This window comes from Gekko japonicus, unplaced genomic scaffold, assembly GCF_001447785.1.
Source record: "Gekko japonicus isolate JY-2015 unplaced genomic scaffold, Gekko_japonicus_V1.1 scaffold1769, whole genome shotgun sequence".
In the NCBI taxonomy this organism is placed as follows: Eukaryota; Metazoa; Chordata; class Lepidosauria; order Squamata; family Gekkonidae; genus Gekko; species Gekko japonicus.
Genome location: NW_015170940.1, coordinates 155,176 through 165,917, shown reverse-complemented (window position 1 = coordinate 165,917; position 10,742 = coordinate 155,176). Strand labels below are relative to the sequence as shown.

The 10,742-nt window shown below is 46.3% G+C and overlaps 1 protein-coding gene across 1 annotated transcript in view; it reads left to right on the top strand.

Annotated features, from left to right (window-relative positions):
- CACNA1A (calcium channel, voltage-dependent, P/Q type, alpha 1A subunit) overlaps positions 1 to 10,742 on the top strand; it is a 345,585-nt gene that overhangs the window by 216,211 nt on the left and 118,632 nt on the right. Inside the window, exons 20-23 of the mRNA XM_015418872.1 lie at positions 6 to 472; positions 3,867 to 4,005; positions 4,418 to 4,547; positions 10,242 to 10,301. Coding sequence (XP_015274358.1) covers positions 6 to 472; positions 3,867 to 4,005; positions 4,418 to 4,547; positions 10,242 to 10,301 — 796 coding nt within the window. The remainder of the gene's footprint in view (positions 1 to 5; positions 473 to 3,866; positions 4,006 to 4,417; positions 4,548 to 10,241; positions 10,302 to 10,742) is intronic.

Here is a 10,742-nt window from a genome sequence, read left to right as displayed (position 1 = left end):
TAGAGAGAGAACCAAGGCTCCAGCCTTCCACCTGGACCAAACCTGTCTACTACACGACCAATCCAACAAGATATGGGACGCATAGAGCCCCCTGTGGCTGAGGATATTGACAACATGAAGAACAATAAGCTGGCAACCAATGAAACCTCAGATCCTCACCCCATCAGCCACCCTCAGAATCTTACCAAAGGAGGCAGTCACCCAAACTCCACACCAAGCCACAACCCTCAAAACCTACCTGTTCCCTTAGACCAGCCACTCCCTAACTCTCAGAATTCTGGCAGTCGTCGTGTGCCCAATAACCCGAGTAATCCATCCAACCCAGGACCCCCTAAGAACCCTGAGAACAGCCTCATTGTTACTAACCCCACCACCCAAAACAATCCACCCCAAACGGCTAAGAAACCAGAGCACACAACAGTGGAGATCCCACCCTCTTTCCCACCACCTATTAACAATGCTACCATGCAAGGTGAGTACCAAATGCATTGCATCCTTAGAGCTAGATAGTTGAAGTTGGGGGAAGGCTTTGTTTCATTTAAGGAGACAGTGGGAACTACAGGTAATGGATGGACCAAGCTGGAGTTTTAAAAATGTCCACACGGGGAAGAAGTAAATTTTGTCCACTTACTCAAGGCATTTTGAAACTCAAAAATAACACAATATCTATATATCTAATAGCGAAGACGCCCCCTTGCGTGCGGATATCTAAATCCGCGCATTGATGCCAAGCCCAGAGGGCGAGTGTCCAGAGGTGCAGTAGTCAAGGATCTTAGGTTCCAAAGTGCATGGGGGAGGTGGGAGGTCAAGCGTGGTAGTGGGTGGCAAGTTAGATGTCGGACTCGACTGTGCGACTGAACAACAACAAAAATAGCAAGGGCAGCTGGTGATGCTAAGACCATCCCTCCTGTTGCTTTGATGATTAATTGATCGTCTAGTTCACAAACCACCACAAACCTCTGTCAAAAACACAGCAGTTCGTGGGCAACATGATCTCATGAACTGAGGCCTCACAAACCATCCATGTTTGTGATGAAATTAGGTTAATGGGGAGGTTCATGCCCATCCCTACTCTTAAGATCTGTTAGGCGAATTGCTTTATTTACAGCAATTGACAATTTATAAATGGGTTCTTGCCAGTTCATACCAAAGTCCTGTTCCCACCAAGGGTCACCAGTAAAGGATTCGAGGCTTAGTTTAAAATAGATGTCTTTTACTTAAAAGTATATTTCATACAAACAATACTGATGCACTCACACATTCAATCAAGTTCCTAAGAATTCCAGTACTAAAATAAGCACGGTTGCATTAGCAGGTGGGGGTGATGACGGGTGATACTTATCTGTCTTGCAGCTTGGTGGTCCCAATGAAGAATAGAGGGGAAGAAATAGAAAAATAAGGAATTCACACACGACCAGAACCAGCCGGAACGCATGGGCAGTAGAGGCAAGGGTTGGGGGTAGCAAGGGGGACTTAAGAGGGGTTAAAAGCAGACAGGGGTTGTTGCAAGGGGAGATGCTAGTTGATCAAGTAGGAGGGGCCAGGTGACTGGTTCTCTCCTTTTCTAGTGGGTTCAAGAGATGGGTGGTAACTGTTCCAACCTCTTGGCCCACCTACCTGTTAGTCCATCCCAAAAACAATCCTATTGGTTGCATGGAGGGAGGGGTGGTTACCTAGAGGGGATGGCCAATATTGTAATCTAAAACCTTACTCAAAGGATGGCATCTGGACAGGTGTGAAAACCTTGGCGTCAGGATGCTGCATTGTAGTGTTGATGAAGCTGGCCATGGGTGAACCAAAAAGTTTGGCCTTGTGCTTAAAAGAAAGCAAAGTAAGAGCCAAGTGAGCGTCAAGGGGAAGAGCATTCCATAAATGAGGTGCCACTGCAGGAAATAAAACACATCTCTGGTTGCTGCCTGCCTGACCTCTGAAGGCAGGGGCACAGAGAACAGAGCTTATGGGGCAGATCTTAACTGGCAGGCTGGACAATATGGCGTAAGGCTGTCTTGCACTCTAACCTTCCCCCCAATTAAACACAAAGATGAAATATACAGTGGAATATGATAGCAATTTATGAAATCATGAAAAGTGGGGAAGATGATGATTCCCCCCCCCTTCATATTAGTAGAATTCATCGAATCATAGAATGTTAGAGTTGGAAGGGACCTTGCAGGTAATCTAGTCCAACCCCCTGCACTCTGCAGGAGCATAGCCAAAAGATAGCTCAACAACATACCCGAAAGATGGTCGTCCAGCCTCCGCTTGAAAACATCCACCTCCCGCACTTACAGTTAGGATCTAGCCTTGCAATCCGAAGCAAGAGAGAATAGATCTGCTCCATCTTCTACATGACAGCCCTTCAAATACTTGAAGACTGCAATCATGTCCCCTCTAAGCCTTCTCTTTCCCAGGCTAAACATACCCAACTCTTTCAGCCTTTCCTCATAAGACTTAGATTCAAACCCACTCACCATCCTGGTTGCCCTCTTCTGGACATGCTCGAGGTTGTCAACATCCTTCCTAAAATGTGGTGCCCAAACCTAGACACAGTACTTCAGGGGAGGCCTGACCATAGCAGAATAGAGCGGAACTACCAACTCCCTTGATCTGGACACAATGCTTCTGTTAATGCATCCTAAGATTGCATTAGCTTTCTTCACAGCCACATTGCACTGCAGGCTCATGTTTAGCTTGTGATCAACCAGAACACCCAGATCCCTCTCACATGTGCTGCTGTCAAGCCAAGTCCCTCCCATTCTATATCTGTGCCTTTGATTTTTTGTACCTAAGTGTACTCTTCAGAGTTAACTCCCTTTTTGAGTGGGTAGGGAATTCTCTCTCTAGAAGATCTATCCCCCTTCCTTGGCCCAAATGGGAGTCTTTGTTTACTTCCCAAACTTCCTTGCCAACTTTCCCACAGTCCGCATGTCTCTGTTAAACTTCTTTCAGCTAAGGCTCAATTCTGAAACTGTCATTGCTCTACTCTTCTCAGCCAGGGCTGAAATCAGACTGTCAGTACTCAGCTCAGTCAAGGTGGACATCTGATTTAATCTCTCCTCAGCATGCAGCTGTCAAGTCTTTCTCTGCTCAGCTGATGTTAACCAATCAGATTGCTTGGAGCAGCCTGTCACTCAAGGCTCTTTGTTCCTGTGAAGTATTAACCCTTCACAGTCTTTTAGTTGTTTGTACAGCACTTCTAAGCTTTTTAAAAGTGCAGTCTATCACATGTGGGTATCCCCCCTTTAGTGTCTGAATGTATTTATTGATATCTCTGTACATTCTTGGAGTCCTGAAGGTACACAGGATCTCTTTGGATGAGTCTATAGGTATCTGTCATAGCAGCCTGAGAATATGCCTGTTGTGTTGCACTGTCAAAGAGCCCCAAGCACAGATGGAAACACTCTATACCTGACAGATATCAAATAAAGATGGTACATTTATTAAATATTAGTACTCTCAGTTGTAAGTGCCATTGAGCCTTTTATGGAAAGACAGCAGATAAATGGAGTAGGTAAGTGAATACATATTTGGGACTCTGTGTTTGTGTAGATATATGCCAGTGTGCCAGTCCAATCACTCTGCACCTATGTGTATCCCTACATAGTATTCCTCTGACAGATCCCTAAACAACAAATAGTCTAGGGGCATTTTATGAGCCTGAACTCACATCAATAACCCTGTTATTCTCCCTTCTCCTCTGGGATGGACCTCCTGAAATGGGTCAACTGCAATAGAACCAGGCCATTCTGCAATTCAATACAAGCTTTACCTTATCTGGTATAGGCTGAATCCATACCAAGTAAGCACAGGAAAAAGTAACACTTTGAGGCTGACCACACTCTCTTTGTACTTCTCCTGCTTGCCAGTGAATAAGAATGCCAACCCTGAGCCTCTGCCCAAGAAGGAGGAAGAGAAAAAGGAGGAAGAAGATGATGATGGAGGAGATAATGGTCCCAAGCCCATGCCACCATACAGCTCTATGTTCATTCTTTCCACCACTAATCCGTGAGTGTTTGTTGGACTTTGCAGGAGCCATTATATGGATACCATAGCCCACATAGCATTAAAATAAGAAAATGGGTTAATTGACTGGGTCACTCCATATTTGTGATTTAATTCAAAGGAGTGGCTCTTGATATTGCAAGAGCTGGTTTTTTGGAGCACTGATGGATGCCGAAAACCAGCTTGTCTGAATGCATGTGAACTTGGTCAGAGAAGGAGGAGTATCATACTGGTGGGATTCATATGATTGATTCAGAACAGTACTAGGAGATACTAGGAAGATTGGCATATGATCCAGAACCCAAGACTGGTGATCGATGGTAGCCAACAGATACCTGATACAACAGGGGAAATGTGCCCATCTGCCTGGCACTGGTGCCTCTTAATAAATCATGCTTTTGTATATTTCTCATAGATTCCGGAGGCTGTGTCATTACATTGTCAATCTGCGTTACTTTGAGATCACCATCCTGATGGTGATTGCCATGAGCAGCATTGCACTAGCCGCTGAAGATCCTGTTCAACCAAGTGCTCCCCGTAACAATGTAAGTTCTGTCTACATAGCCTTATCTTCTGTGAATCTCCACTGAAGCACTTGTTCTTCCACTTCCTAGATGAAGCTTTGGGTACTTACCTATTTATATTTTTCTGCAACCTTTAAGCTTTAAATTGACTTTCAAAGGGGCTCAAAGGATTTGAAAACTAACACAAATGACAATTAAGGTTTAATACCAAATGTTTCTTGGAGGTGAATTCCTAGCTGAGTTGGATCCAAGCATGATGGAGAGGTGTCTAACTGCTTCTTCTCCTCCCTCCCTCTGATGTCCCCTTCCTTGGCGTTTGGAAGGCGGACTCTCAGCTGGAACTGGATCTAACATGTTGGAGGGGTTCCTGGCTGCTTTCTGGCCTCCCTCTTAGGTATATTTTATTTTATTTATTTATTATTTTATTATTTACACTTTTATCCCACCCTCCCCGCCATTCGGCAGGCTCAGGGTGGCTAACAAGATAATAAATATACATTACAATTCCAATTAAAACTATCAGTCAATATAAATCATACTATTTAAACATAACTTACATTTAAAAATGGCGATCTTCTAACATCAACTATCAGCTGAATGGTGTCATCAGGCTCCCGCTCAGCTTTTCGGCTGCCCAGCGTTCCAAGGAGGAGTCAGTTGGTGGGGCTGTTGGTACTGTTGGTACAGTTGGTAATCGGGCCAGGGCCATAAAGTCGAGGTGGCACCCTACTTAAAAGCCTGGCAGAAGAGCTCCGTTTTACAGGCCCTGCAGAACTGTAAAAGGTTCCGCAGGGCCCTGATGTTCTCTGGGAGCTCGTTTCACCAGTGAGGGGCCACCACCGAAAAGGCCCTGGTTCTCGTTGTAGCTAACCTGGCCTCTTTAGGCCCCGGAAGAACCAGGCGATTTTGGGAGCCCGATCTTAGTGCTTGCTGGGGTACATGTGGGGAGAGGCAGTCCCTCAGGTAAGCAGGTCCCTGGCCATATAGGGCTTTAAACGTAAGAACCAGCACCTTGAACCGTATCCAGTATGCTATAGGCAACCAGTGCAGGGGTTTTAGGGTGGGCTGGATGTGTTCCCGCATAGGAAGACACAACAGCAGCCTTGCCGCTGCATTCTGCACCGGCTGCAGCTTCCAGATTTGGGACAAGGGCAGCCCCATGTAGAGAGCATTGTAATAATCCAATCTTGTGACCAGTGCGTGGATCACCATTGCTAGGTCATTGCATTCAAGGAAGGGAACCAACTGCCTAATCAGCCATAGATGGTAAAAGGCCAACTTTGCAGTGGCTGCTACCTGGGCCTCCATCGTTAGGGAGGTGTCCAGGAGCACTCCCAAGCTCCTAACCTCCAGCACTGGCACCAACGGCACCCCATCGAAGGTCGAGAGAGGGATCCCTAACCTTGGGCCACTCCAACTGAAGCACAGGACCTCTGTCTTCGTCGGATTCAATTTCAATTGGCTTAGTCTAAGCCAACCAGCCATGGCTTTCAATGCCAGGTCCAGATCTCCTGGACTAGAGTCTGACAGGCCATCTGTCCTGTGTCAGGGCAGACTCAGCCAAGACCAAGGGGACGAGGCAGAATCACTAACCAGAAGCTTGAGTCAAGAGTTCAGTCCAAGGGTCATACACAAGGGAAGCCAGCCGAGGGTCCAAGAAGCAGCGTTCAAGCAGGTCCAAGAGGCGTTGTCAAGCAGGTCCGAGGTCAAGGCCAAAGGTTTAGGAATAGCAGCCAGAAACAGGTCGGTGTGGTGTGGAGGCACTTCTCCAGAGAGATAACACGTTGCTCCCACGCCTTCTTTCTTTCAGCCCTGTCCTTTTATCAGCAGCTCACAGCTGGGTCTCGTTGCTTGCAGGAGCGCTGTCCATTAACTCCAGGTGTTCCTCTTGATTTGGCAGTCACTGGGCAGCAAGGCGTGTGCTCTGCCTCCTCTCGAGGAGCTCCAAGCGTGCCCGACTCCTCCTGTGTTCCCCTGGCTCTGGGGAATGCAGAGGCGAGGCAGCCTGTAAAGTTTCCCCACGATCTTGGGTTGTCTCTTCCGTGTTCCCAGTGTTCATGGGGCTGGAGTGCCTGCTGTCTTCATCAACTGGGGCACTAGGACCTGCCTCTGCTGTCTCAGGGTCGTTAGCAGCATCAGCTGGCTGAGCCTCAGAGGTGCTGCTGGGGCTATCAGCATCAGCTGAGTGCTCTTCTGTTAAAGCAGACTGGCCCAGACACCATCCAACAACAGATAGAGCTGGGTATCGTCAGCATATTGATGACAACCCAGCACATGTCTCCGGGCAATCTGGGCGAGGGGGTGCATATAGATGTTAAACAGCATTGGGGAAAGCACTGCACCTTGGGGCACTCCGCACAATAGCGGGTGCCTTCTTCACAGGATCCCTGCCGCGGGGACGGCAATACGTCACAGCATCCCTGCCGCGGGGACGGCGATACGTGTTGCACCGCCGTCGCCAGGATGTGACGCAACGCGTCGATCTGGCAACGGGGCGACGGCGGGTGCAACACGTATCGCCGTCCCCGTGGCAGGGATCCTGTGAAGACATGCGGATCCCCCGCCCCCACTTGGTAAGCCTACGTGGTGGGAGAAAACAGGATCTGTTGGTGTCTTTTACATTTCTAGGCCAAATTATCTAAGAAAATAAAGGAATAATGATAAGTTCTCCTCTATGTATGTTTCAGTTCAAGGTAACCTCAAGGTGAGTGGGCGTAATCAGACTGTGATCTAGGTTTATGCTTTCCCTTATGCTCTTCTCCCAACTACTGTTTCCCCATGGGAAGGATTTCAGCCATCCACTGGCCTTCTGAGAATCTTTAACAAAAGTGATTTAGGGATGGATTGTTCTTCCCAGGCTGCTTCCACACCAGGGTAATTTTCCATGGTACTCTAGTTGCTGATGCGATTCTGTGTGAAATCGCCCTTGCAGTGGACTGGAGACTCCAGAAATTCCAGAAAGCTCCGTGTAATCTGTTTTCTCCCCATTTTTAGTGGTGGTTTCCCTCTTGTGCCTGTAGTACATGGAAGGGCCCCCCCCCATGTTTTCACATGACTGTCAGGATTCTCTGCACTGCATAGAAATATCATAATACCTTTAAAAGAATTAAACTCCGTGTATTTGTAAACACCTTGAACAATTCTCCCCCCCCCCAAAAGACAGGTGATTATCTTCTGCTTTAAAAAAAAAAGCATGAGTAATGCTGGATAGGAGTAACAATACCTTTAACAACCTTTTAAAAAACAAACAAACCTGTATTTGCAGAGCCTCCGACAATCCCCTCTGTCTATAAGGCAGGTGATTATCTCCTGTTTATGCTAATTGTTGCCAGGGACTGGCCCCTTGCTGTGATCAAGAAATGAAAAGAGTAACTGACTAGCACTTCACTGAAGTTCTGCAATTATGCACACAAGAAACTGCTCCTATGGATAGCATCCTGTCCAGGAAATACCTTTTTTTTTTTTTTTGCAGGTTTAAAATAAAGCAAAATTCTTGTGTAAAAGAATCGGCTATCAATGGTCTGTGCACAAACAGGATGATGCTGTGTAGAAACATGAAAAAAGTACCAGTCGAGTGGAGGAGACATGAGAAATCCTTGATGTGGAAGCAGTCCTCCTCCTAATTCCATAATGTTATCCATAATATTACAGCCTACTGCAGGATCAGTTGGGGGATGCTACGGAAGTAAATAGAAATAAGCAAAAAGCCTATTCCCTTCTTTATGACTTCCACAGAAAGGCTGAATCTGCATTTGGTGTAGTGGTTAAGTGTGCGGACTCTAATCTGAGAGAACCAGGTTTGATTCCCCACTCCTCCACTTGCACCTGCTGATGTGACCTTGGGTCAGTCACAAGCTCTGGCACAGCTGTTCCTGAAAGAGCAGTTTGTGTCAGAGTTCTCTCAGCCCCACCCACCTCACAGGGTGTCTGTTGTGGGGAGGGGAAGGGAAAGGAGCTTGTAAGCCGCTCTGAGAAACCTTTGGGTAGTGAAGGGTGGGGTATAAATCCAATCTCCTCCTCCTCCATTTGTCTTTCCCACCGGTGTCCCAGCCTTTTGACTCCATCTTCAAAAAAGCTGTCTACATTTGGTGTCATTTTCACACCTCAAGAGTGCTAGCATACTTTTGCACGTCCACATATGTTTATCGTCCTTTCCGGACGGCTCCACTGTCATTGCACCTCTGCACTGCTTTAAAAGAATTTTCTCCAAACAACATTCAGACAAGCATAGAGAAAGATGGCGTCACAGCAGCATGAAACTAATTTAAAAATGCAAAGGCAGATTTGACCAAAGGCAGCTGGGTTTAAATAGGTTAAGAGGGAGGCAGTGGCAGAAAGGGAGGGGAAGAAATAAATCATGGCCAGGCTCTGCAAGCAGCTTACACTGCACTTTCTTTTTCAAGAGCTTTGCTGGACAGATTTGGTGCAATATCCCCAAGGAAAAATGAGTGAAATAATTAGAGCAGTATCCCCAGTGGGGATGGGTAGGAAGCAAGGCTGATTGATACCCTAGATTTCTGTATTGTGGGTACTAATAAAAGAAGCCTTTGTGCTAGGATTAGGGTTGAAATAATAAAATACACCCTAATCACCAAAGGATCCCAAATCCATTTAACAGATGAATGGAAGGATCATAGGGCCCAGAACAGGCATCTAACTTCCATACCTCATAGCTGGAGTAATTCACCCCAAGGAGACACTGTCCTCTCTACAGTGGAGGTAGAAGGCAATGCTGCAAAGTGATTGCTCAACCAAAGCACAAGCTGTAGCATCCCATGTGGCAGCACTGAATGATTTTGTAACCTTGCCAAAAATGTGTAGGAAATGAAACAAAATTTGAAAAGAAAAGTTATTGAAAAATGGACAAAATCCTTTGAGCTTCGGATAAGGCCTTGGGGGTATTTTCTGTACTTCCAGTAACAGGGGTCAGCTGGTTGGGTATTGTGTTAAAATAATCTGGAGGTATGTTGATAAATTACATTTGTTTTTATTTTTTTAAGTGATTAATTGTGTGACTGTGATTAGTGAGCTGTGCACCTCACAATTCATTAGTTCCATGTCAGTCTCTCTGTTTCCTGAGAGCCTGCTCCTGCTCATCTTGTGGTTATCAACACCACAAGATTTTCCACTTCCTTTCGGTAGTATCCCCAGTTCCCCAAAAGAGCTTTTCTTGCACCAAATTGAAAAAGCTTCGTCTCTTGCTTTCAACCATTTGCAGTCCAATATTCATCCCATTCCTAACAGCATCAACAGTCAAGGGATGAGCCAGAGCAGCCATGGAGACAGATTGCTGCAAACAGGTTATTGACACTAGCTTTACAATGAGAACTCTATCATGTTGATGGTACTAAGGTTAGATATTCAAAATCCTAACTCAGAGTGATGATCAGGAAAACTCTCCATTGTGATATTAAAACATCTCACAACAGGTAGAAGGGTAACCCAAATGGCCTAAAAGATTGCTTCAGTGATTTTGGGAAGCTTATAGGACCTTCTCTCTTCTGCTTGTTACTTGGAGCTTTTTCCTCTGAGTGCTGCCATTTGAAATGTATTTATGCACAGGTTTTGCTCCCATCATAGGGCCCTCAGCTCAGGAGTAAAGGTCTGGCTGAGCCACAAATTTGGTTTGGAGTCATCTATCCGAAGGTGGTGGTGGTGAGGCCTAACTGGCTTGTCTGTACAGTTACTGTATCTATACTTCTTTCCTCTCTATAGGTTCTCCGTTACTTTGACTATGTCTTTACAGGTGTCTTCACCTTTGAAATGGTTGTTAAGGTTAGTAATTGGGGGGGGGGGCTGGAGCTTGGGTTTGTAATCCCAGGGAACTATGGTAGAGTATGTTGTTTGGTTACCTGGCTGTGGAACAGAGAATTTCAAACCACAAGTAGACAGGGTGGAAGTGGGGCCAAACGCTGGCTGGGGGCAGCACACACCCCCTCCAAGGAAACCTTTTGTTAACAGCTGTTCACCGTCCCTCCCTGTTGCTCCTTCGGTGCCATTTGCTTTGTTTTCATTGCATGGCACTGCTCAGTTAGGGATCACATTGGGAGAGTCATGCTACACAGCTCATCAGATTTGGCCCGATAGCAGACTCACTGAAGGCAAACAAAGCTTCATTACCCTCAGTGCCAATGGGGGCCCAGTTTCTTTGCAGCACAGGATGGGATGGCAGTGCCAACTGTTATCTGATGGGGATGCCTTCCTTCTCAGCTAGAA